This window comes from Orcinus orca, chromosome 6 (genome assembly GCF_937001465.1).
Source record: "Orcinus orca chromosome 6, mOrcOrc1.1, whole genome shotgun sequence".
Classification (NCBI taxonomy): domain Eukaryota; kingdom Metazoa; phylum Chordata; class Mammalia; order Artiodactyla; family Delphinidae; genus Orcinus; species Orcinus orca.
The window spans coordinates 78164115-78191860 of NC_064564.1; the positions used below are offsets into that span (position 1 = coordinate 78164115).

General features: G+C 43.7%; 1 protein-coding gene and 1 long non-coding RNA gene across 4 annotated transcripts in view; one reads left to right on the plus strand and one right to left on the minus strand.

The window, feature by feature from the left end:
- Positions 1 to 1988: 1988 nt before the first annotated feature.
- Positions 1989 to 27705, plus strand: LOC117198815 (uncharacterized). 3 transcript variants are annotated; one of them, XR_007477802.1, is made up of 4 exons: positions 1989 to 6401; positions 7335 to 9139; positions 11312 to 11439; positions 27280 to 27705. It is a non-coding gene; the product is annotated as an uncharacterized LOC117198815 (long non-coding RNA). The 3 variants fall into 3 exon arrangements; XR_004480057.2 differs by having other exon boundaries at positions 2004 to 7400; positions 8986 to 9139; XR_004480056.2 differs by having other exon boundaries at positions 2014 to 9139.
- The window catches only part of GNA14 (G protein subunit alpha 14), a 194198-nt gene continuing 179427 nt past the window's right edge, over positions 12976 to 27746 (minus strand). Inside the window, exons 3-7 of the mRNA XM_004285837.3 lie at positions 22193 to 22347; positions 19483 to 19611; positions 17962 to 18091; positions 15266 to 15419; positions 12976 to 14261 (exon numbers count right to left, since the gene is read on the minus strand). Of these exons, the coding sequence (XP_004285885.1) occupies positions 14071 to 14261; positions 15266 to 15419; positions 17962 to 18091; positions 19483 to 19611; positions 22193 to 22347 (759 nt within the window). The 3' untranslated portion in view covers positions 12976 to 14070. The remainder of the gene's footprint in view (positions 14262 to 15265; positions 15420 to 17961; positions 18092 to 19482; positions 19612 to 22192; positions 22348 to 27746) is intronic.

Genomic DNA, 27746 nt, shown 5'->3' on the forward strand with positions numbered 1-27746 from the left:
TTGATCACTGACTGCCCAGTTTAACTATGTGTACCTCTTTCAAATAAATTGAGTCAAATAAAGATTTCTGATCTTCAGTCTGCCTCTGTCTTTAGTTACTGGATAGAACTAGAAACATTACCAATAAGCCTTCCCTTACCTATCTAAACTCTGCCCTCTGTGGGTTCTAAATAAATGTAGATAACTATCAGATTGCCCAAGGTCCTAATTTTGTAGTCAAAGCTGACAGCATTCCAGCCTAGCATGATCAGTGCTGACTAAGAGGTTGAGTGGTAATATCTAGTAAATTCTTAAGCACCAAGACTGTGCCTCCCAACATCAGAAGACTTCAAATGGCTCATTTCCAAGGTAAGTAATGAGTATATTTTGAAAGAAGGGCTAGGAGAGAATTTTCTACTTGCAGAATTAATATTAGCAGAGATAAGTAATATCTGTCTTCTAATATGGAGAGTTCAGCCTTTCCATGAGTTAAGAAAATATTATATTACTACCTTTTGTTAATTTATTCAACAGCCCTCTGCAATTAGAAGTGATTCAAAGCCATTTTCTTATATGCTTTGTCAGCCAAAGATAAAAATAATAACTCAGTGCTAGAAAGTGCCTAAAAACAAAATTCCTCATTGTTTAATTCCTCTGGTTACTGAGTCTCTTGAGCCCTTTTCACTTAATTGGATGATCTGAAGCAGCTCCTTACCTTTAGAGCATGGTGTCCACCCCCCACCCCGGCTCGTTTTGCTTTTTGTTTGTTACATTTCTAGATATCTTTGAGAGCTACTTCTCCATTCTTTGGGGTTTGTTTTTTGTTCTGGTTTTTTCAGTCTATTGATTGATCTTTTTTTTTATTAGAATATAGTTGATTTACAATATTACATGAGTCTCAGGTGTACAACATAGTAATTCAGTTTTTTTAATTTTTATTTTATATTGAAGTATAGTTGATTTACAATGTTGTGTTTCTGGTATACAGCTAAGGGATTCAGTTATACACATATCCATTCTTTCTCAGATCCTTTTCCCATATAGGTTATTACAGAATATTGAGTAGAGTTCTGTGTGCTATACAGTTGATCCTTATTGATTATCTATTTTATATATAGTAGGGTGTATATGTCAATACCAAACTCCTAATTTATCCCTCCCTCCCACTTTACCCTTTGGTAACTAACCATAGGTTTGTTTTTGAAGACTCTGAGTCTGTTTCTGTTTTGTAAATAAATTCATTTGTATTTTTTTTTTTTAGATTCCACATACAAGTAATATCAACTGATATTTGTCTTTCTCTGTCTGACTTACTTCACTTAGTATGATAATCTTTAGGTCCATCTATGTTGCTGCAAATGGCATTGCTTCATTCTTTTTTATGGCTGAGTAATATTCCATTGTATATATGTACCATATCTTCTTTATCCATTCCTCTGTCAGTGGAAATTTAGGTTGATTCCATGTCTTGGCTATTGTAAATAGTGCTGCTGTGAACATTGGGGTGCATGTATCTTTTCAAATTATGGTTTTCTCTGGATATATGTCCAGGAGTAGGATTGCTGGATCCTATGGTAGTTCTACTTTTAGATTTTTAGGGAACCTCCATACGGTTCTCCATAGTGGTTGTACCAGTTTTACAGTCCCACCAACAATGTAGGAAGGTTCCCTTTCCTCCACACCCTCTTCGGCATTTGTTGTTCGGAGAGTTTTTTTTTTTTTTAATAAATTTATTTATTTTATTTATTTATTTTTGACTGCATTGGGTCCTTTGCCGCAGTGCACAGGCTCTCTCTAGCTGCGGCGAGCGGGGGCCACTCCCCGCTGCGGTGCGCGGCCCCCTCATCGCAGCATCCCCTCTCGCTGCAGAGCACTGGCTCTAGGCAAGCAGGCCTCAGCAGTTGTGGCACGCGGGCTCAGCAGTTGTGGCTCGTGGGCTCCAGAGTGCAGGCTCAGTAGCCGTGGCGCGTGGGGCCAGCCACTCTGCAGCATGTGGGATTCTCCTGGACAAGGGCCTGAACCTGTATCCCCTGCACTGGCAGGCGGACACCCAACCACTGTGCCACCAGGGAAGTCCTTGGAGACTTTTTGATGATGGCCATTCTGACCCGTGTGAGGTGATACCTCATTGTAGTTTTGATTTGCATTTCTCTAATAGTTAGTGATGTTGAGCATCTTTTCATGTGTTGGTTGGCCATCTGTATGACATTTCTTTGGAGAAATGTCTGTTTAGATCTTTTGCCATTTTTTGATTGGGTTGTTTGTTTTTTGATATAGAGCTGCATGAGCTGTTTGTATATTTTGGAGATGAAGCCCTTGTTGGTTGCTTCGTTTGCAAATATTTTTTCCCATTCTGTAGGTTGACTTTTCATTTTGCGTGTGGTTTCCTTTGCTGTGCAAAGGCTTTTGAGTTTAGTTAGATCCCATTTGTTTATTTTTATTTTCATTTTGTTTTTATTTTCATTACTCTGGGAGGTGGAACGAAAAAGATCTTGCTGAGATTTATGTCAGAGTGTTGTGCCTATGTTTTCCTCTAAGAGTTTTATAGTGTCTGACCTTACATTTAGGTCTTTAATCCATTTTGAGTTTATTTTTGTGTATGGTACTAGAGAATGTTCTAATTTCATTCTTTTACATGTAGCTGTCTGGTTTTCCCAGCACCACTTATTGAAAAGACTGTCTTTTCTCCATTGTATATTCTTGCCTCCTTTGTCGTAGATTGACCATAGGTGCATCGGTTTATTTCTGGGCTTTCTATCCTGTTCCATTGATCTGATTTCTGTTTTTGTGCCAGTACCATACTGTTTTGATTAGTGTAGCTTTGCAGTATAGCCTGAAGTCAGGGAGTCTGAATCCTCCAGCTCCATATTTCTTTCTGAGGATTACTTTCGCTATTCGGGGTCTTTTGTGTTTCCATGCAAATTAAAATTTTTTTGTTCTAGTTCTGTGAAAAATGCTATTGGTAATTTGATAGGGATTGCATTGAATCTGTAGATTGTCTTGGGTGGTACAGTCATTTTGACAATATTGATTCTTCCAATCTAAGAACATGGTGTATCTTTCCATCTGTTTATAGCATCTTCGATTTCTTTCATCAACGTCTTATAGTTTTCAGAGTACAGGTCTTTTACCTCCTTAGGTAGGTTTATTTCTATGTATTTTATTCTTTTTGATGTGATGGTAAATGGGACTGTTTCTTTAATTTCTCTCTTTCTGCTCTTTCATTGTTAGTGTATAGGAATACAAAATATTTCTGTGTATTAATTTTGTATCCTGCAACTTCACTAAATTCATTGATGAGTTCTAGTAGTTTTCTGATAGCATCTTTAGGATTTTCTATGTATAGTATCATGTCATCTGCAAACAGAGACAAATTTACTTCTTTTCCAATTTGGATTCCTTTTATTTCCTTTTCTTCTCTGATTGCCGTGCCTAGGACTTCCAAAACTATGTTGAATAAAAGTGGCAAGAGTGGATATCCTTGTCTAGTTCCTGATCTTAGAGGAAATGCTTTCAGATTTTCACCATTGAGAATAATGTTAGCTGTGGGCTTGGCATATATGGTCTTTATTATGTTGAGGTAGGTTCCCTCTATGCCCACATTCTGGAGAGTTTTTATCATAAATGGGTGTTGAGTTTTGTCAAAAGGTTTTTTTACATCCACTGAAATGATCATATGGCTCTTATTTTTCAGTCTATTAATGTGGTATATAACACTGATTGATTTGTGGATAATGAAGAATTCTTGCATCCCTGGGATAAACCCCACTTGATCATGGTGTATGATCCTTTTAATGTATTGTTGGATTTGGTTTGCTAGTATTTTGCTGAGGATTTTTGCATCTATGTTCATCAGAGATGTTGGCCTGTAATTTTCTTTTTTTGTGGTATCTTTGCTTGGTTTTGGTATCAAGGTGATGGTGGCCTCATAGAGTGAGTTTGGGAGTGTTCCTTCCTCTGAAATTCTTTGGAAGAGTTTCAGAAGTGCAGGTGTTAACTCTTCTCTAAATGTTTGACAGAATTCACCTGTGAAGCCATCTGGTCCTGGACTTTTGTCTGTTGGAAGTTTTTTAAATCACAGTTTCAATTTCAGTACTTGTGATTGGTCTGTTCATGTTTTCTATTTCTTCCTGGTTCAGTCTTGGAAGTTTGTAGCTTTCTAAGAATTTGTCCATTTCTTCCAGGTTGTCCATTTTATTGGCATATTGTTGCTTGTAGTAGTCTCTTATGATCCTTTGAATTTCTGTAGTTTCAGTTGTCACTTCTTTTCATTTCTAATTTTATTGATTTGAGCCCTCTCCCTTTTTTTATGAGTCTGGCTAAAGGTTTATCAATTTTGTTTATCTTTTTGAAGAACCAGCTTTTAGTTTCATTGACTTTTCTATTGTTTTCTTCTTCTTTATTTCATTTATTTCTGCTCTGATCTTCATGATTTCTTTCCTTCTGCTAACTTTGGGTTCTGTTTGTTCTTCTTTCTCTAGTTGCTTTAGGTGTAAAGTTAGGTTGTTTGAGATTTTTCTTGTTTCCTGAGGTAAGATTTTATTGCTATAAACTTCCCTCTTAGAACTGCTTTTGCTGCATCCCATAGGTTTTAGAGTGTGGTATTTTCATTGTCATTTGTCTCTAGTGTTTTTTGATTTCCTCTTTGATTTCTTCAGTGGTCCATTGGTTGTTTAGTAACATATTGTTTAGCCTCCACATGTTAGTGGGTTTTTTGTTTTTTTTTTTTCTTTTCCGGTATGAAGGCCTCTCACTGTTGTGGCCTCTCCTGTTGCGGAGCACAGGCTCCGGACGCGCAGGCTCAGCAGCCATGGCTCACGGGCCCAGCCACTCCGCGGCCTGTGGGGTCTTCCAGGACCGGGGCATGAACCCGTGTCCCCTGCATCAACAGGCGGACTTTCAACCATTGCACCACCAGGGAAGCCCCATGTTGGTGTTTTTTACAGTTTTTTTCTTGTGATTGATTTCTAATCTCATAGTGTTGTGGTCGGGAAAGTTGCTTGATATGATTTCAGTTTTCTTAAATTTACTCAGTGCTTGCTATGTGGCCCAGAATGTGATCTATCCTGGAGAATGTTCCATGTGCACTTGAGAAGAAGGTGTATTCTGCTGCTTTTGGATGGAATGTTCTGTAAATATCAGTTAATCCCCTTGGTCTAATGTGTCATTTAAGGCCTGTGTTTCCTTATTGATTTTCTATCTGGATGATGTTCATTGATGTAAGTGGGGTGTTAAAGTCCCCCAGTTTTATTGTGTTACTGTTGATTTCTCCTTTTATGGCTGTTAGCATTTGCCTTATATATTGGGGTGCTCCTATGTTGGGCACATGTATATTTACAAGTGTTAGATCTCTTGGATTGATCCCTTTATCATTATGCAGTGTCCTTCTTTGTCTCTTATAAATCTTCATTTTAAAGTCGATTTTGTCTGATATGAGTATTGCTACTCCAGCTTTCTTTTGATTTCCATTTGCATGGAATACCTTTATCCATGCCCTCGCTTTCAGTCTGTATATGTCCCTAGATCTAAAGTGGGTCTCTAGTGGACACTATATATACAGGTCTTGTTTTCATGTCCATTCAGCCAGCCTGTGTCTTTTGGTTGGAGCATTTAATCCATTTTCCTTTGAAGTAATTATCATATGTATGTTCTTATTGCCATCTTGTTAATTGTTTTGGATTTGTTTTTGTAGGTCTTTTTTCTTCCCTTCCTCTTTTTTTTTTCCTTGTGATTTGGTGACTATCTTTTGTGTTGTGTTTGGATTGCTTTTTCTTTTTTGTATGTGTATCTATTGTAGGTTTTTGGTTTGCTGTTCCCATGAGGTTTTGATATAGCACTCTGTATATAAACAAGATTGTTTTAAGTTGCTGGTCTCTTAATATCAAATGCATTTCCAGTACCCTGCATTTGTACTCTCCTCAGGATTGCTGGTTTTGATAAATTTGTGTGTAAATGATTTCCTACGTTTACTGTATGTTTGCCTTTACTGGTGAGCTTTCCCATTCGTAATTTTCTTGTTTCTAGTTGTGGCCTTTTCTGCCTAGAGAAGTTCCTTTAGCATTTGTTGTAAAGCTGGTTTGGTGGTGCTGAATTCTATTAGCTTTTGATTGTCTGTAAAGCTTTTCATTTCTCTGTCAAAGCTGAACAAGAGCCTTGCTGGGTAGAGTACTCTTGGTTGTAGGTTTTTCCCTTGTATCACTTAAATACATAGTGCTACTCCCTTCTGGCCTGCAGGGTTTCTGCTGAAAAAATCAGCTGATAACCTTATGGGGATTCCCTTGTTTCTTATTTGTTGCTTTTCCCTTGTTGCTTTTAACATTTTCTCTTTGTTTTTAATTTTTGTCAGTTTTACTAATATATGTGTCTCGACATGTTCCTCCTTGGGTTTATCCTGTATGGGACTCTGCACTTCGTGGACTTGAGTGAGTATTCCCTTTCCCATGTTAGGGAAGTTTTTAGTTATAATCTCTTCAAATGTTTTCTCAGGTCCTTTCTCTCTCTCTTCTCTTCCGGGACCCCTGTAATGGGAATGTTGGTGTGTTTAATGTTGTCCCAGAAGTCTCTTAGACTGTCCTCATTTCCTTTCATTCTTCTTTCTTTATTCTGTTCTGTGGCAGTGATTCCCATCACTCTTTCAGCTCACTTATTTGTTCTTCTGTCTCACTTATTCTGCTATTGATTCATTCTAGTGTATTTTTCATTTCAATTATTATATTGTTCATCTGTTTGTTCTTTAAATCTTCTAGCTCTTTGTTAAACATTTCTTGTATCTTCTTGGTCTGTGCCTCCATTCTTTTTCCAAGATCTTGGGTCGTCTTTACTATCATTACCTTGAATTGTTTTTCAAATAGATTGCCTATCTCCAATTCACTTAGTTGTTCTTCCGGGGTTTTATCTTGTTTGCTTGTCTGGAATATGTTTCTCTGCCATTTCATTTTGTCTAACTTTCTGTGTTTTTGGTCTCCTTTCCTCAGGCTGCAGGATTGTAGTTCCTCTTGCTTCTGGTGTCTGCCCCCCCAGTGGGTGAGATTGATTTAGGGGCTTGTGCAGGCTTCCTGGTGGGAGGGACTGGCACCTGCCCACTGGTGCATGGAGGTGGGTCTTGTCCCTCTGGTGGGCAGAAATATGTCAAGGAGTGTGTTTAGAGGTGGCTGTGAGCTCAGTACAACTTTAGGCTGCCTGTCTGCTGATGGGTGGGGCTATGTCTCCCCACCCCACGACTGCTGGTTGTTTGGCCTGAGGCCTCCCAGCACTGGAGCCTGCAGGCTGTAGGGTGGGGCCCACTTCTTGGTGCCAAAATGGTGACCTCTGGGAGAGCTCACACCAATCAATATTCCCTGGGTCCTTCACCACAGGTGTCCTCGCACAGAGAGAGCCACAATCAACCCCCACCTCTTCAGGAGACCCTCCAATACCCGCAGGTATGTCTAGTCCAGTCTCCTATGAAGTCACTGCTTTGTGCTGGGTCCCAGTGCACGTGAAAACTTGTGTGCGCCCTCCAAGAGTGGAGTCTCTGTTTCCCTCAGTCCTGTGGAGCTCCTGCACTCAAGCCCCACTGGCCTTCAAAGCTAAATGCTCTGGGGGCTCCTCCTCCTGATGCCGGACCCTCCGGCTGGGGAGCCTGACGTGGGGCTCAGAACTCTCCTGTGGGAGAACCTCTGTGACATAATTATTTTCCAGTTTGTGGGTCACCTACCCAGTGGGTATGGGGTTTGATTATATGGGGTGTGTGGGTGCGGTGACCCGTGTGTGCTCCCAGTACGGTGGAGGCAGCAATCAGCCCCTGTTCATGGGTCTTCCAGTGGCAGCAGTGGCCCCCATGCCCCCGGGATAGTGGGGGCAGCAACTGGCACGTGCTCCTGTGTTTCTTAGTGGTGGTGGCAGCCCATGCACTCCCGGGACAGCAGGGGCAGGGATTGGCACCTGCTTCCATGTCTCCCATTCTTTGTTTTCTTGTGCAAAATTGTCTTGGTTATTCCTGGACTGTTACTGTTCCAGATAAAATTTTAATATCGTTGTCAGGTTTCACAAAAACTGTTGCTTTTGCCTTCATTTCTTGAGTGAAGTTTAGCTTTTAAAGCTTAATATTACTATTGTAGAATCACTAGCTTCTTATAAGCTTCATTTCTGTCTTTTCCAGCATAGCTGTTCTTCTCTTCTTCAATAGATTCACACTTGGAAGTGTTCCAACAGAATGAGAACCTGACTATCCTTAGTGGCTGATACAGGCTTATTGCAGTTACAGGAATGCTGATTGTTCCATAACATATGTAACTAATCTGGGTACATTTTGTAGACTGGTGATAAAACACATCACATCTTAAATCTCTGAACGATGTGCTTACATGTGTATGTGTATTTATATGTGTGTACACACCTTCAAATAAAAAGCAGAAACAAAACCATCTTGGGCCTTTGATTTGAAGCACTCTGCACTTCCCAGGTGATTCTGCTTCTGCTTTACTGAGCCAGCTACTAAGGGAACCTCAATGCGATGATGAATAGACTCGCCTCAAAAAGGAGGATGAAGGGGCGCAGAATATGCCATCCCAAAATATGCCTCTTTGGCATAAGGATTATTTTGAGCGGATTATTTTTAAGAAACAGAAGAAAAGCTCTAAAAATCTAGTAGAAGTTACTCATTTGTAGGAGACATTTACATTTATAAGAGAAATTTTTATTTGTAAGTATGTCTTCTAATCTGTGCCAGGAAGAGAAGGATGACTCTAAATCACAAGGAACTCTTATCAGTGGAGAAGATACCCAACTTAAATCTGCATAACAACCTTACTCTGTTTACTGTGTTTTTCCTAGTAACTTCCCATAACTGGCCTTCTCCACCTCCCAACATTTTTCTTGTTTCTTTAGCTGAAAAAGGAATTTAAGATGATGGCTTGGGCTATTTGAGGGAGTTAGTTTTCCAGGGTCTCCCCCATGTATACAGGATGTATACATGTTATTTGTTTTCTATTTGTTTTTCTCCTGTTAATCTGTCTTTTATTACAGGGGCGGGGTCTCAGCCAACAACCTAGAATGGTAGAGGGAAAATTTTTTTTCCTCACTGACAGTTTGGTGACCCGTGATGGGATCTGCTGAAACACTGTACTTCTTCTGGAGCCTGAAGATAGGAACCTGGAAAACTGGCAGAAGCCAGCAAAGGGTAAGAATTCTTACCAAAGTCACCTCTCTCGGATCTCTGTCTATAGGGCCCAGTAGAGAGAGGAAGGGGAAATTTCACCTTATTCTTTCCAAATTTAGATTCACAGAAGAAAATATTTGTGTGAATTAGTTCCTTGAGCATAAAGACTGGTAAAGATTTTGTTATAAGCACTCTTGTTTTCTGTTGATCCTTTCCCTTCCATAGATGGTCACCGTCTTATGTTGTCTCTGTCTTTTGTGTCATTTGTCATAAGGAGGAGAACCATAGGTCAGATAAGGTTTTCCTTTCATCTTGTTCTTTGTCTTGAGAGCTTGGCTTTTTGACTAGTAAGAAAACTCTCTCTAGTCATCACCAGCTGGAAGGTGCTAGTATCAGCCTGTAGCCGGCAGCCACTATAGGATGGCAACTCGAAACACATTCTCTTTGTCCCACTGTGCCAGCTCTCAGGGGAGTTTGTCTTAAGGGGTCCTAGTCCATAAGGGGCCTTTGGCGTCTCAACTTCTGTTGTCTTGTTAGTGGTGGAAAAGCCCCATTCCAGTAGTGTCTTGCCTGGTATTACAGATTAGCAGGTTTGTGACTGGAGGCGTTTCATGTTCTCACAGAAAACGTGAGAGATTGTTTTCAGTACACCATTCCTACCACCTGTGACAAAGAAGGTCTTTGCTTTCTTAGGCTAACTCTGGGAGTGAACTTTCTTGACATTATGAGGGTCAGGCTTTTGCACTGTCCTAGGGGACACCTCTTGCATCCACGGTTAAGCCATAAAGAGCCGTACTGGTTTGAGTTGCTATTGAGATTAATATACCATTGAAGATCCTCCTCATCAATGGCAAGATGATGGATCTTTTGAACTGGAAAAACTTTTATAAAATTGGAAAAAAAATTTCCAATTGGAAACTTATAAAATTGGGAAAAAATTCTCATTCTAAGGAATTGTCTTATTAGTACCTATGGAAAGATCAAATTGAAAAGAGGACACAAAGGAGTATGGTGTCTAGCCTTAGGGACTCTTAACAAGGTAAAATTACAAAGCCCCTTTTGCCTGCACTTTCAGAAGATCCTACCAGATTTAGAGTTAGAAAGATCAGTGGCCATTCACAACCTCACTCACAAGGACCTTGACTGGATGCTCGGGGGTATTCTTCCCACCCATAATTATACTGCAGTTATCAGAGAAGCCAGACAGCCCCCTAGTGGACCCCCCCCCCCACTCCCAACCAAGGAAACAGATGACCAGAATTTCTCCCAGGCTCTCCTGCAAATGATCAGGAAATGGATCAGTGGAGGTTAGTGTTCAGAGGATGACAGAAGCAAGAGTGAACTGGTCCAAGGTTGAATTGTACACTCAAGGAGAGCATTCGAAGGCCTTTGCTGAATGCTTTATACAGACTTTACAAAGGTAAATTGTACTAAACCCCAAAGCTCCAGAACACAGTAATGTTATTTCCATCTCAGTTGGAATGGAAATCTTCTCCTTTGGTAAAAATGTGGCTGACTGTAGAGAGAAAAATGATGCTTCCGTAAATAATATACCCTTGTGGATATCAGGTTCTAGTCCTGTTCACTGTCTGAAGTTTCATTATTTTCCTGTAAACTGGACTAGATCCTACTTTCCTCAAGTAATCTGGCTATATCTCTTCAAACTAACGTTTCCAATTTTCTTCCACTCTTTTGACTTGGAATCACTAAGAACAAATTGTATGAAGTTCCTAGAAATCTGATATGTCCTGATATAATATTATCACTTGTAATTCTAGTATTATCTTAAAATGTATGTCACAGACATAAACATATTTCCTTGTCAATTGCATTATAACAAAGGCTCATTATATCTTTAACCATGGCTGTTTTTAAGTCTTTTGTCATTTATGAACGTTATTGTTGTGCTTTTGCAAAAGTTATTTCCCAAAGCCCTGCAAACTGAATGTGAATGGACTGACATAAAGTTCAGAGAAGTGACCCCAGCGGCTCACGTTTAGATCATCTTTGTGCCTGTTGCTGTGTGGACCACTCAGGAAGTTTATCTGAACATCCGATGACATCAGACAAATTCAAATTGCAGAAGATGCTTCAACCCCAACATCTAGAAATCTGACTGGCAGCCTTCGGGACTCAGGCTGAGTTTATAATTTGACCCAACCACTAACTTTTGTTTTTCTCTTGTTTCCATAGACATGCCTCTTATTAATACCCAATTGCTCGCACCGTATAAGGCTAACTTCGGGATCCCACCTGCAACACCAGCTCCTGAAATGAGACACAACTGTTTAACTGAGCTGACCTGTCCTCGAGATTAAGAGGTTGGTTCAATGAAATAATAGAGCACTCTATCAACCTAGCTTCTAGACTGTGAAACTTAATTGAACTTTTTTTAAAAATTTATTATTTATTTATTTATTTACTTTGGCTGTGCCGGCTCTTCGTTGTGGCATGTGGACTTCTTAGTTGCGGCATGCATGTGGGATCTAGTTCCCCGACCAAGGATTGAACCTTGGCCCCCTGCATTGGGACATTGCAGCATGGGGGATCTTTGTTGTGGCATGCAGGATCTTTAGTTGCAGCATGTGGGCTTCTTAGTTGTGGCATGCGTGTGGGATCCAGCTCCCTGACCAGGAATTGAACCTGGACCCCCTGCATTGGGAGCATGGAGTCTTACCCACTGGACCACCAGGGAAGTCCCTCATTGAGCTTTCAAAGGCAGGACTGAAGAGGAACAGAATATGCCACCCCAAAATTTGCTTCTTCAGTATAAGGATTACTTTGAGCTGACTATTGTTAGTTTAGTTGTTAGATTCTTTTCCCAAATAGGGCATTACAGAGTATTGAGTAGAGTTCCCTGTGCTATAGAGTAGGTTCCTATTATCTATTTTATATATAGTACTGTATATGTGTCAATACCAATCTCCCAATTTAATCCCTCCCCCTCACTTGGTAACCATGTTTGTTTTCTACATCTGTGAGTCTATTTCTGTTTTGTAAATAAGTTCATTGGTACCATTTTTTTAGATTCCACATATAAGCGATATTATATATTTGTCTTTCTCTTTCTGACTTCACTTAGTATGATAATCTCTAGATCCATCCATGTTCCTGCAAATGGCATTATTTCATTCTTTTTAATGGCTGAGTAATATTCCATTGTATATATGTACATCTTCTTTGTCCATTCCTCTGTCGATGGACATTTAGGTTGCTTCCCTGTCTTGGCTATTGTAAATAGTGCTGCCATGAACGTTGGGGTGCATGTGTCTTTTTGAATTATGGTTTTCTCCGGATATATGCCCAGGAGTGGTATTGCTGGGTCATATGGTAACTATTTTTAGTTTTCTAAGGACTCTCCATAGTGGCTGTACCAATTTACATTCCCACCAACAGTGCAAGAGGGTTCCCTTTTCTCTACACCCTCTCCAGCATTTATTGTTTGTAGATTTTTTGATGATGGCCATTCTGACTGGTGTGAAGTGATACCTCATTGTAGTTTTGATTTAGCATCTGTTCATGTGCTTTTTGGTGATTATTTTTAAGAAACGACAGACACAGGAAAAGCTCGGAAAACCTATTGTTAGGGAAATTTACATTTATAAGGGAACTCTCCATTTTAAGCGTGTCTCCCTCTCTGTACCTAGAAGAGAAGGGTGACTCTAAATGACAAGAAACTCTTTATCAATGGGGAAGGTGCCCAACTTAATTCTGCAAAACAACCTTACCCTTTTCTACTGTGCTTTACCTGTTCCTGTTAACCTCCCATAACTGACCTTCCCTCCTCCTCCATCTTTCTTGTGTCTTTAGCTGAAGAAGGTAATTAAGGTGATGGCTTGGGCCATTTCAGGGGAGTTAAACTCAGTTTTCCAGGGTAGCTCCCATGTATACAGGAGGTATAAATGGTGTTAGACTTCTGTTACTTTTCTCCTGTTAATCTTATATTACAGGGGTGGGGTCTCAGCCAGGAACCTAGAAGGGTGGAGGTAAAATTAGTTTTCCTCCCCTCTAAGGAGTTATTAACTATTAAAGTCACAGCATTCTTCTTTTTAGGAGCATAACTATCAATCAATCAACCATGAGCTCAAGGAAACACAACATAGTCCAATGCTAATGGAAAAATGGTATATTCTTAGCTGCCTCAGAAAGGCACAGCACACATGGGTCAAACAGCAAATCTGTGGTGGGCATCAGACCTTTGGCAGGGCTTACAATTACATTTGTTAAACAGACTTATTTCATAAGTTTATAAGACCTGCTCATTTACACTGGAATTTTTACACACACACACACACATTTTCCACCAATACAACATATATACTATCTAGAGCCCATTTATCTTCTTATGTCAGCTTTGGTTCCGTAGTGATCAAATTGTGGCAAAACTAAATTAGAGGTACTGATACTGTCATTAATTTGCCTTAGAAAGTTAACACAAAGAAGAACCATCTGTTTTTAAAAAAATGTCTCTGCTTGCATGTTAAAGGTATACTTCAGCATGAAGAGAGAAAAACACTCAATTACAAGATTTAGTTAAAAAAAGGATAATCCTAGAGGTCTCAAAGCATGACCTATAAATTGAGTCCTCTGTTATGTGATTTTTTTTAACGGCTATTCTTACACACACTTCAATTAAAAAAAACAATATCGTAAATCACAGTGGTTCTTAAAAATTCTATAAAATATCAACTTCAAAAATTACACAAAAATCTTACAGCCTAAAGTCAAGAAAAGAAATGTAAAAACAATTTGGGAATAAAGACTTTGAAAAAGTTTCGCTAAACTCAAATATCTTACAAGCTCCATCACCCATCCCCGTCCCCGTGGCCTGCATGATGGACTTGGTGCCACCTCTGGGCTGGGCCGGGGGAGGTCAGAAGCACTTACAAATAAAAACACGAGGAGCTTGCAAATCCGGTTTGCTGGCCTGGGTAAGGAGTGGGCAGCAGCTTTCAAACTAGGTTGAATTCCCTCAGGTTTAGTTGTAGAATTGTGTCTTTCACAGCAGCAAACACGAAGCGGATATTCTCTGTGTCTGTAGCGCATGTGAAGTGGGAATAGATGACTTTCTCTTTGTCGGGATTCTGATCTTGATAGAGCTTCAGGATAAAGTCTCTGGCAGCTTTGACATCTTGCTTTGGTCCTAGTCATGAGGGCAGTTAGAGGAATAAAAAAGAAAGATCCCAACTCACCACCACATCCTCCCAAAATCATTTTCAATGCACTCCTGTTCTTATTTGGAATCCTCCTTTGAGCCGTCTTCTCTCTAGAGACTCATTTACCTGGGACACTATTTTTATTATACCTTATTATTAACCTGCAAAAGAGTATTTTAAAGTGTCCCCTGGTATCTAAAAATCATACTTTAAGGAGATTTGTTGAAAAATGACCTAATTTAATTTTCTGATTTGGACCACTTTTGAAGAGGTAATTCTTAAGTGAACTAGGAGAGCAAAGAGAAAGAATATGGGGACTAACATAACTAGTCACCCAAGTCTGACTCTAAAGCTTGAGAGCCGTATACTACATGGCAACGTGGTGAAGAAAGGGAAAAAGGAGAGCGCTTAAACACGACTCCTCTAAATATCAATGTCAAACTTGGTAACGTTTCTACACCAGAAATAATTCGCAATAGGGCGTGAAGTCTCCTGCCTTGGATAGGTCATGTAGACACCTTCAGCGTCTACCCTGCGTCTGGTAAAGGGCTGCCACACTTCACCTTACACATCAGAAGTGCCAGGTGCTCTGACTGGCCCTGGAAGTGCAAAGGTGAGTCAGGCCCAGTCTCTGCCCTCAGGATCTGACTGGGGTGAGAGCTGAAGGCCGAGAGAGAGAGCAAGGCAAGCCCAGGCCCCCAAGGGAGCATGAGGGGGGGTGGACTTCCCAAAGGGGGAAGTGCCTGAGCCGGGTCTCAGAGAACAAAGTGGAGTTAGCAAAGGAGCTGGCAGTGTATTCCAGGCATTGGGAGAGGTGTGTGCGGAGGTGCTGAGGTGAAAACACACAGTGATTCAACTGGAGCTTCCATTCAGAGGTGGGGAATGGGGAGAAAGTCCATTAGAGGCAGATCAGGGAGGCCCCTGCGAGCCATGCTGAGAACTCTGAACTGATGCCAGGGAGGCCAGGTCAGCAAGATGGACACTTACTTACCGGTGTATTCTGGGAAATAGCTAATTAGATGAGAGTACATGATTTTCTCTTCCAAAAGATCCTTCTTGTTTAAAAACAAAATCACCGATGAGTTCAGAAACCAGGGGTAGGTGATGATGGTTTTAAATAAGGCTTTGCTTTCCTCCATGCGGTTCTAAGTGAAAAACAAGAGACTTAGGATAAATTAGAAAGAAAAGCAACGCTTCGGGAACAACGTACCAAATCACTGGCTCCACCCATCTGTCCTCCTCTTACCCAGCTGCCGTCTTCAGGTCGCTGTCCTTGCTGAGGCTGCTGAGCAAGTGGGGTCTCCAGCCGCTATTTCCCTGGTCCCCACCCTCTCATTAATCACCCCCTTCCGGATCTCCTCTCCTGTAGCACCCAAACTCTTCTCTGACCCCAAAACACGTAAGGATATAAGAAAGGCTTCTGTGCAACTTGGAAAAAGCAGGTTCAAACCCATAGCTGCCGGGAAGTTTTCTGTGTATAACTACTGGGATTACCAAGTTGGGGCAGTTCAGAGGTGCAGACCGACCTGAGACACACTTTAATTGGGTGTGGGCTTCCAGGCTGGGTGTCAGGAGGCCGGTGACAATGAGAGGAAGGAAGGCTCTTCCGGCAGGGCCACCGCCCTTAGGAATGCTGGACGCTGGCAGAGAAGGGAACTAATGCTCCTGAGCACCTGCCCTGCACCATGCTTGACACGTGTGTAACACAAGCGAGCTCCCCAAGGGGAACGGGTCCCCGTTTTATAGGTGAGCATACTATCGTTCACAAAATTTAAGTACTTTTCCAAGACTGTATAATAGTACAACCTAGTGGAAGCTACGTAGAAGGACAGTAATCATTTCTGGCCATTAGACACTGGCAAGAAAATATTAAGTGATCCTAATTTATGGAGAGCAGACAGGGCACATACAAATCTTATCTGGTGACAAATAATTGTTCTGGCTAGCATTCCGCTCTCAAGTATTTCTAAGAGGAAAGAAACACTTTCCTTCCTTCCTTTAGACTGAGAAACACGAAAGCCCAGTGCACCGGCTCCAGAGGGACACGCCCTAAGTTTCTATTCCTACAACTCCCAACTCCTGGGCCCATTATCCTACTCAGTACGTTTCTGGAGATCAATTCTGGAATTTACTACCAGAAAGGTAACATCTCACTTGTTTTTAAAGCTTCTTTAAAATTTATTATAATCTTACCAATAATGATCTCCAAGAAAATACAACGTATGAAAAAACAATTCCTCTACGGCATAGTGCGTGGATGCCACACACGTCTACAACTAGGATGGAAAAGTCTGGAGTGGCAACCTAGGATTTTTTTCCCCAGATACCTAGGATTTTTCAGAGAGGAGAAAATATTTAATTTCTAGGCACATCAGGGTAAGGTACTTACCCCTGGCACACCTGACTAATCCTTTGAGTTTCCCGAGAAATGTCCTAGGTAATTCCTGAGACAAATTTGGAGCTAATTTTTCATATTGGTAACTCAATACCTTCACTTTTTAAAAAAAATCTCTCCACTGGAAGAGCTGGGCAGCCGCCAAGATTTCTATTCTTCTTTGCACAGTGACACTAGTAAATGGGCTAATCCTCCACTAATAAGCTAATGTAACTGTGCTCCTCAGAGAAATGTCTGCTCTCAATAAATACCAGATAGAATCTGTTCATAATTATGGCCTAATCCTGGAAATAATTCTTTATTGATTTACTTTCATGCCCTACAAGCAAGAGATATTTCTACTGTAAAAGGTCAAGAGGTCTTGTGCAAAGGGTCGGGGAAAAGACAATGGTTATCACACAGAAAATACCCCCAACCTCACAAAGAAGTGACTGCAATGGTTCCCCTCACTTTCCAGGCAGATCCAGCTAACGGAGTTCCCCCAGCCAGCGTCATGGCCACTCTGCAGAGGACACTGAATGCCTGACTGGGGTGGATCAGTCCCAGCTGCCCTGAGCAAGTCCCTTCCAGGGAAAGCAAAGGGCAGATGCTATCCCAGGCGGGCCCAGGACAGCTCCAAGCATATGGCAACACTCCCCATGCCAACTCAGCTAGGGACCTAATTTGGGAGTGCCATGGGCCATGGAGGCTGGGAAGCCTGTTCTCAGATGAAGTTTATTAGAAATAGTGTTGTTCAACGTTGGCTGTATATTAACATCCCCAGGGGGCTTAGTGAAGATACCCTCAACTCAAAACCAGGAAATAGGAATCTCTACTGTAGGGTCCTAAAGATTCTTTTTTTTTTTTTAAATATGCAGCCAAGGCTGAGACCCATGGTTTTGAGTGGCTCTACCCTTTGTAGTGCATTAGATTAGATCCCCAAGCTCAGGCCACACACAGCACCAATTGAATTAATCTCTGGGGTTGGCCCCAGCCGCCAGGTTTTTCTTTAAGGTCCCTTGGGGATTTTAGCGTACACCTGAGTTTAAGAACCAGGATTCTAGGTTAGTGATTCTCAGATTACCTGGGATCTTAAAGGTCCTGATTTATTCGGTCTGGGTTGATTCAGAAGGTGTGCATTTCTAACAAGCACCCAGGTGACGCCTGTGCTGTTAGCCCACAGACTTCACTTTGCAGAGCGAGGCGATCTAACCTAAGGGATAGGGTCTAATGCCAGAGCTGGCTGGCTTCTTGCAAACTGCAGAAATAGGTTTCTGTCTTCCGCAGCTAACTGAATTCCTCGCCCAGCATACCTCATTGTCACACTCAGCGAGGACCTGGTCGTATTCACTCAGAGCAACCAAAAAAATAATGGAGGTGACACTCTCAAAGCAGTGAATCCATTTCCGTCTTTCAGATCGTTGGCCACCAACATCCACCATCCTGTTCAACAGAAACATATGACTCTTTGGGGAAAAGGACATGGAAATCACACTCTTTAGGGTCCTCAGTAATTTTTAAGAATAAAAAGGGATCCTAAGATTAAAATGTTTGAGCACTGCTACTTTAGGCAATGAGGAACCACTGGATGTTTCCTAGCAAAGGAGGCACAGAATGTAAGTGAAGTTACTAAAGATGTGTGCCGAGGTCACTCAGGTGGAGCCTGCTTGGAGACACTGGTGAGGAAGCTGCTGCAATAGTCCAGGCAGAAAGCTCAAGCATCCACTTGGGCACTGCCCTAACCACCAGAGTGCCAGGACACCAGACACAAAAGAGAGAAATGCAGGTAGGCAGGCTTCAGGACCACTGGGCTTCCTTCCAGCCCTCCCCCTTCTTGTTTCACTGGCTCCTCCAGTTACTCTACAAATCCTTTCTGCATTAGCTGGATGCCACCAGCTTATGGAAATGAGTCCAAGGGGCCTCTCTAGAGTAGAAAAGCATGTACTTCAAGAGTGCTGGGACCTGTCTAAAGGGATGGCTGCTACACCACTGCAGCAACTGCAGCTGGACAAAGACGCAGCTTCGCTATTGGACCAGATCCTCCAACTTTTCAAGAGAAACTATCCCGCAACTTACCAAGAGATAGCAAATGTTTTAAGCAAAATAGCCCAGTCTTTATAAATATTGGCTCAAAAATGTTTCTAAACGTCAGTGGGCTAAAGAGAATACATCTGTGGACCAGAGTCAGGTTTTGGAAGTTGCAAGCAGCAGTTGATTCTGAAAAGGTTTGGATAAATTTATGGGCACACAGGCATAGGGCATGTGCTTGCAGAGATGCAGAATATCAAGGGGCTCGATCAGAGGGCTCCCCCAACATGACAGTGCTCCAGAAGCACTGAGATGCAGGTGGGGTACAGACAGGACCTGGACACGGCAGGACTGTACTTACGCTGTCTCAACTAGACAAGCGTGTGTAACAATTATTAGGAGGAACAAGGGAACTAACAGATATAAAAGTCCCTTGAAATCTGCAGTGATAAATCTTGGAGAAGAGAATAGGAGGGAAGAGAAATAGTCAACAGTATCTTCACTCTGTGGGTTACAGAAATATACATCTGTGTGTGTGTGTGTGTGTGTGTGTGTGTGTTTTACACATAAGAATCATTCCAGACATCAGTAGGGAGTCTCTTCTTCTCTAAGGGGAATAGAAAGGTGGTTTTCTCTCCACTGTAGGACTTAAGACCAACCACAATTCTAAATACCCTGTGATGGAGAGGGCCAATATTGCCCTAAGAGATGGAAGCCCTTTTAGCAATAACACATTTAAGACTCCATCTGGGGACTTCCAAGCCTGGACAGATTCTTAACGGACTATGTCAGGGTGACAGACTTACCGAAAGATGATGTTTTCCAAATCAAATGGGTACTCAATGATGCCGGTTGTGGGCACTCGGACACGAAGCACGTCTTGCTGCGTTGGCACGAACGATGGCATGGCGATCCGGTCAATGTCCGTCAGGTAACTGATGTTAGAGAACAAGATGCTGAGAAGGGAGAAATGCCCCTCCAGGGAAGTCACCCCAACTCACAGTGACCCTACTCAGATTCACGGATTCATCAGTGACTTTCATGAGAGCCAACACTCCAGCCCTCCTACAACTGTGTGGAGAGAATATGGATCAGAAGCCTTCGTGAGCCTTCTGGGAAATGTGCAGATCTCGCCTCTCTTCCTGCTGGTTCTCAGCTCCATCACTCTGGCCAGTGAGGGAGCCAGCGGGGCCACAGGAGGAGGAGATTGGAACAGGCCCTCTGACGTCTCACGTGTCCTCCTCTCCTCAAAGGTCCTTCTCCCTCCCACACGCCCTCATCCAAGAACATTACAGAATGTAGATGCTGTTCTTGGACACTTGGCTCAATGAGTTAGTCCAGTGGGAAGTCCTCTCAAAATGAGAAAAAGTTCCTTGTTACACTGGGAAACTGAACACCTAAAATAACCCAAAGCTTGTCTTGGATTATCTTTGGCCAAATATTAAAGCCCTAAGCTTGAGACATGTCACTTTTTCTGTGGTAAAACAAGAGGACACTACTTTTTTTTTAATCTTAAGGCCTTTTAAAGAGGCACTTCTGCATAAATAGCTGAGGCCCTGGCCAATGACGGCGTTGGTGACTTGGAGCCCCCTGCAAAGAGAGGTGGCCCCGCCTTCTCCCCCCAACCCCCTCCACCCCTCACCTACCCCCTTACAGGCAGAGCTCACCTAGGTCTGCTGGCGCTGAACACGTGGCCTCAAGGGGAGCCAAGAGGTAACAGGCAAACCCTATTCCTGTGCAGCCCTCAGCGCAGGAAGCAAACCACTGGGTCAGCCTTCTGTGACCCACACCCCCATGCATGGCCCCAGGGCTTATCGTCATGGACTTCCGTTTGTGACATTTTGATTTACACCTGTCTCGTTCCACTGGACTGTATGTTCCTTCAGGGCAGAGAGCACCAGTTGTACCTGTAGCCCTTACCTCCGTGCCTGGCACACAGCAGAGACGCATCACATTTTTGTGAAATGAATACCTGTCCAAATAAGCAGACAGTACCAGCAGAGTGGATGACAACCACTGACCTGGACCCAGGAAGTGCCCAAGTGCCTGGGATCTTGCCAGTTCCAAAGGCAGGGCACTGTCCGGGTCTGTGAGTGCCGTTTTCTCTGTCGTTGCAGCTCTGTCCACCACACTAGCCACTCCCCACATTCTTCTCAGTGGACTTGCCCCAGTTTTCAGGGCTCCACTGAGTTCTACAGCAGGCCCAGTGGCTCTTTTCCGAGTTGATCTACATCAAGAGCCCCAGCCACTCCCCAGGGCCTTCACAGAAGCAAATGACACAGGCTGTCCCAGGGAAGGGCCAGGGATGCCTTGCCTGACTTGGCACTGTCCCTGGCTCCCCAGCTGTCAGAGGCAGTCTGCCCTCCTCCTGGGGACACGGCCTTCCTTCCTGCGAGCTGTCTTCTATGCTGATCCAACAACGTATCAGGGCTTATTTTACTTCCTTTTCCTCCTTTGCTGCTGTGCTGGACCTAAATGTTCCTGTACTCAGATTGGTTGTGCTAACCTGGATTAACGTCACTCAACACTCAGCCTGGGACAAATGCCAAAGGGAGGCTAGTGAAACTGAGGAGGTAAGATTCTGGTTTCCTTTCCTGCCCACTGGCTTGTCCAGATGATGGGTGAATTACCCACCCACACCAGCTCGAAGGGCAATGACAGCACCTGAAAAGAAGGGGATGGGTCTGGGGAAAGGATTCCAGGGCCTTCAGAGGGCGGAAATGACGCAGGGCAAGAGGGAAGGAGCTGAGTTGCAGAAGCAGGAATCCTCACCCCTTCAAGAAGGACCATGACAACTATTTGCCCAGTGATCTGGCTGATGGAAGCACTGCCTTGGGAAATTCTTAATAAAATCAAACCCTGTGATCTCCGTCGGAGAGTGTGCACGCAATGGATTACTGATTTAAAACTAGAGCCTTATGGATCCCAAATATAATGTGTAGGCAAACAAAGGGCTCCCGGACTGAGCTTTCTCCATGGCTGGGCCCGCAGAGCCTATCTCGCCCACTAGAGGGCAGCACCAGATCAGCCACTGACGGGTGTATTGCACTGCGCTTCTAAACTCTGATTTTAGATTTTAGGGCAATTGGACCTGCTGTCTACTGATCAGGAACCCAGAAGGCAGAGGGATATGGAGAGGGGGAAGTAGAAGCCAGAAGCAGACGCAGTCCTGGTTTAAATCAGATAGTTTCAGCGCCCCAAATGAGATCAGTCCCACCAAGGGAAGCCCACATTTGACTTACCCTCTCACTGAAAAGGACAGAGGCTTAGAACTTGACGAGGAAAGGTAGATATGGGCAGGGAGAGCTATCTGGGGCTCCACAGGGGGACTGAAGATTTCAGGAGGTGGGAAGAGAGGCAACTGAAAGTAAGAGTGGGTTACCGACGAGCAGAAGGGAGGTAGTGTGGCCCCCGGGTGCCTCATTTTAGCAAGTAGCTCATTTCTCCGCCCTTGAAGTGTGGCCGTGCCTGCCTGAAAGCACCCTGGGTGGCCACAGCCTGGGGCTCGGTACTCACTATCTGGCAGAGTCTGACAGCTGGTATTCCCTCCTCCTGTCATAACATTCCTGGATTCCCGGGTCCTGCCAGAGCTGCTTGATGGCCTCCACCTGGTCCCTGGAGAGAGCGGAGACCTTGTCTACGTCCACTTCTCTGATCAGCTGGGCATTTTCCTGCTCAAAGGAAAAGAGAACCTTTCATTAGGCAAAGGAAAGGAAGCCAACATACTGATGACTTGGGGACAAGACCTGCCCTGGTCCGTGGATTAGGGAAGATGTCCCTAGAGGCTAGGGTGTGGTGGGTGCTCTCAAGAGCTGCTCACAGCCAAGCCACTCCGTTGCAGCCTCATTGGGTAGAGATGATGTGGCTGCTTAACTCAGTGGAGAGCGCCAGAGAAGGCCCAAGACCTGTGGCCTTCGGTCCCAGCAGTACCCCGGGGGCCAGTTTCACCAGCATTCAACACCCAGTTGTGAACAGAGAAACACGGGAACGACTGATCATCATTGATTATCATCGTACTAACAAACATTACTTCCTCATTAACATGCAACTCATTTTGAATACGTGTGTAGCCAATGGAACAATTTAAAAGTAACATTATTGTTAGTGGCATACCAAGGGTGGGGTAAGCCGGGTCCACCCCAGTGCAGGAAATAAAGGAGTGCGTCATCTTCAGATCATTGAAAAATAACACCACCAACAATCATCAGTCGGCTTTCTTTCTCTTCCCTTTATTTTTTAAAAGATGTTTTAATAGACTTTACTTTTTAGAGCAGTTTTAAGTTAAGAGCAAAACAGAGAGGAAAGTACAGAGAGTTCTCATACAGTCTGCTTTTTATTATCAGCATCACTAATAAAACTCTTTCCCACTGGGTGGACCACACCCAGCGGAACCCTCACACCATGCCACTGACTGCTCTAATATAATGTTTACTATTCCATCACTAAATTATTATTGCTCTAATACTACTGCTTTATTCCAGTAACTGTTAAGATCATTATTGCTGTAATTATTACTGTTACAGCAGTTACCATTTATTACCCACTTAATAAGTGCTCAGGGCTCTACATATATTATCTCATCAACAGAAGGCAAGCCAGAGGCCAGAAATCTTTCCAAACTTTAGCAAATAGAAATGATAAGACTGGCCTGTATCCGCAACACATCCTTGAGTTGGCCCCAGAGACTCAGCATCCGATCCCTGGCTGCAAGTTGCAGCAAACAAGAGAATCCTGCTGAGGGAGACAGGAGCCCGGCCTCGTCTTCCCTCTCCCATCTTGCTGTATCTCACAGCAATTACATCATGCACTGGCAGCTGTGAGCCAGCAAAGCAACCTTTGGCAGCTCTGATCTCCTGCACCCCTTGAAAAGTCACTCTCATCTCGCATTTCTCATCATGAAACCCAACAGGAGGTTGGAGGAAAGGGAGATCTTGTAGATTCACTTGACTCGGAAAAACCAAGGGCTGTGATTCAATCGACATGACTTCGCCCTACGTCCATCAAGAGGGAGTACAAACTCTTCCCCTAGACTGTGGGATCCTCAGGCAGGTAGAGGATCTTTGCAGAGTCTCAAACAAGCTCTAGGCAGTATGGGTTAGTGGCCAGTGCCTGGGCGGGGAATCGGGACCCTGAATTCTAAGTAGTTCAGTCGGGACTTTTAAGGAACCCAATAGGTTCCCTGCCTCAGCATGGTCATTTGTAAGAGGAGCCAGTGATTTTCAATGGGAACGTGATTTATAAAGTATCACCCAAATGTAAGCAGATCTCGCCTTATTATTGCAATAGACGCCTAATAAATATTTCTTGTTTGCCAAAACAGGACACAGTGACAGCCCTTACACCAGGACTTCTAATCCTGCCCAGTGGCACATTTTGTGCCGTGTGCCCTATTGTTAGCCAGAGAGAACAATAAATGGAGAACGTGGACAGTGTCTCAGTGTAGCAGGAGGGCTGTCTCCCGCTTCCTCCCCTCCTCTCGCCACTCTCCCACCTCCCAAATATGGTCAGAGGGTCTCCACTGGAGGATGAGGATGACAGAGCTTCCCAGGATACCCCATTTGGCCACACCAGGCGTGGTGAGGGCGCTGACCTGGGCGTAGCTCTAAATTACCTGTTTTCCCGTCTTCGTGACAAGTCAGAAAATGCCACAAGGGCAGAGCCAACGTCTTACGTATCCTTACATCCCAGAACCTCATGCAGTGCCTGGCAAATAACAGTGGCCTCTATGGATGCAGGGGCCCAATAAACATCTGTGGTGCACATAAAACTGTCTCTCTCTAACGGATAACCATGGGAAAATAACAGTGAAAGAACACTAGAGCAGGATGATGGAAGCCTGTGCCGGGCACGGTGGGAACACAGAGGAGCTGGGAGACGGAAAAGCCTCCCTAGTGGAGGAAAGGCTCCGGTGACTCTTGGCCAATTGGTCTTAACCACTCTGCCCCTGGTACGGTCAGCATCTTTGCTTGTCGCTTGTCCGCAACACAAGGCAGGCCTCTTGTGCTGCTTTTCTACACGTAACTGTTAAATTCAGCTTACCTGCTGAGAGGTAGCCCTGTGAGAATCATCAGCGATGTTACAACTATTTCTACCTCTCCTCCTCACAAAGGCAATGAAGTACTGTACTCTGTGATGAAGGAAACATAAGTGGAAGCAACATCTGTCTGTTTTAGGAAGAAACTTTAAAGAACCAGTGAGTAATTCACCACATTGCCTTTTGTCTCCTGTGGTGATTACCATGGGATAAGATAGAGCCTCCATCAGCCAGGCTTCCTGAGTGACGATAATGAGCTAACACACCATACTGCATATGGAGCATGAGTGAGAAATCAACTTTAAGTAAGTAAGCTACACTTTGGGGGAAGTTTGTTACTGCAGCATAACCCACTCTATCCTGACTGATACATGTTGCAATGGATAAACCCAGGGTTTGGCTCTTCCAGTAGATAGAAAAAGTGGATCCCAGTGAGATATTAGAGAGGAATACAGGCTTCTACATAGGCTTCTTGGGGGAGAGGTGGAATTTGGGGAAAAGACATAGACCTGGGATTTCGGGTAACCAGGGGAATTCAGCCAGGTGAGAAAAACATACTGTCTGTTCAGACCAGCGAGGGGATTTGGGTGGAATCCTGCTTGAAAGAAGAGGAGAACAGAGGCTCCTTAAAGACCCAACAATTGGGACTTTGGTTTGGAACAGACTAGACTTAAGGCAGCCAGAAGGATTCCAAGTCTAGAGGTCTTCTGTCCGTCTTTGGCTGCTCCTGGTTAGCTCTCCCGCCTGTCTGGTTCAATTTTTTTTTTAATTTATTTATTTATATTTTTGGCTGTGTTGGGTCTTCATTTCTGTGCAAGGGCTTTCTCTAGTTGAGGCGAGCGGGGGCCACTCTTCATCGCAGTGCGCGGGCCTCTCACTGTCGTGGCCTCTCTTGTTGCAGAGTACAGGCTCCAGACACGCAGGCTCAGTAGTTGTGACTCATGGGCCCAGTTGCTCCATGGCATGTGGGATCTTCCCAGACCAGGGCTCGAACCCGTGTCCCCTGCATTGGCAGGCAGATTCTCAACCACTGCGCCACTAGGGAAGCCCTGGATCAATTTTTTTTAAACCTCTTATTTTGAAATAATTTAAGACTTGGGAAAAGGTGGGGAACATGGTACAAAGAGTTCATCTCCGCCTTTCCAGATTGCCCAAATGTTCATAATTTCCTACCTTCCTTTATCATTCTCCCCACTCCCTCCACATGTGTTCGTACACACCCACACCTGCACACATAACTCACACATATATTTTTCTCTGGAAATATCTGAAGGGAAACTGCAGACACAATGCCTCTTTATCTCTAAAGACTTCAGTGTTATTTCCTAAAAACAGACATATAGAACTTCCCTGGTGGCGCATTGGTTAAGAATCCGCCTGCCAATGCAGGGGACACGGGTTCGAGCCCTGGTCCAGGAAGATCCCACATGCTGCAGAGCAACTAAGCCCGTGTACCACAACTACTGAGCCCACATGCCACAACTACTGAGCCCGTGTGCCTAGAGCCCGTGCTCTGCAACAAGAGAAGCCACGGCAGTGAGAAGGGGAGAGTAGCCCCCGCTCGCCGCAACTAGAGAAAGCCTGTGCACAGCAACGAAGACCCAACGCAGCCAAAAATAAATAAAATTTTTTAAAAAAACAAACATATATAATCATATATAAAGGTCAAAATCAGGAAACTAACACTGACACAATACTGTAGTCTAATCCTCAGACCTATCCAAAGTTTGACAGTTGTCCCATAAAGGTCCTTTATCTGCCCAGTCTAGGCTCACATATTGCATTCGGTTGTCTCTTTAGTCTCCATCTATCTGGAAAGGCTCTGCAGTCAGAGGAGCCGTTTGTGTTACTCTGATCAAGAATGGCCTGACAAGGATGTGTTCTTTAGTCACGAGTCATCACAAGGATGGCTGGTGGAGAGAGCGGCACAGCCGAGCCCCCAGAGTGTGTTCCAGGGGCAAATATTACAAAGGGCAGAGAGGAATGAGGAAGAGGGTGACCTGGTTTTTAAATAAATTGTATTGAAATATGAGATGAAAGACTTCTACACGTTAACAGTGTGTGTTTTTAAAAAGTGGGGTTTTGTGCAGATTTCCCTCTGACTTGGCTAGAGAGTTTCATAACAGAGTGTGCGCATTTTTATCATTATGTTCAAACCACTTCTACAGTGCACACCGTCTGAGAGCAGGGAGTCCTTATATAATGGGGAAAATTTTGTGTCAGGTAGTTGGGCTTTTTCATCTCCTGGAAAGAGAGAAGAAATGTTCTAAGAGGATCAGATTGAGGGAAGAAATGTTATGATTTGGGCAGGGGACAGGCCGAGTCTGAGGGGGCTGACATCTAAGTGGAGAAATCCAGGAAGCAGATGAATAAAATGGGTCTGTAGTTCATGGAGAGGTCCTCGGCTAGAGGAGCGTACTGAACTGAAACTGCCTAACTCATATATTTCTTTGAAAAGAAAAATCACAAAGCAGTAAATATTACTGGAGCAAATAGAGCAGATGCAGAAACACAAACAGTTTCTCAAACACTGAGCTCACATCTGGCTTTTCCTCTCTTCCTTTCTCAGACAAAAGCACCATTTTCACTGCTCTGAAGAAAGAAGAACACAGAAACCAGATGTCCTACATGTGTGTTTCACTCACTAATTCCCAGGGTGACAGTGGAAGGAGCTGCTTTTGAAGTGTCGCCCTGCTGGCTTCACACTTGGATCCCCGGCCGCCTGGGTGACAGTCGCTTTCGAGCCCAGCCAGCCCCTCTGGCTGGAATCCAGGGCCCGGTGGGCAGCCCCATTCTCCAGCAGGTCCTCACAGGGGGAGTCCCTACACCATTAACCGCCCAGCACTGCAGGGCCCAGAGCCTTCTCACTGACTAGGGGAGACTGTTCCCTAGTCAGAAGCCAGAGTTCCTGTTCTTTCAACAGATACTTAATCATTTTCGTTAAAACCTTTATTCATTAACATATTCTAGATAATAAAAGCCTAATTTAATACTATTTCAAGTGTCTACCATCATATGCAGTACCTCAAAAGCTTT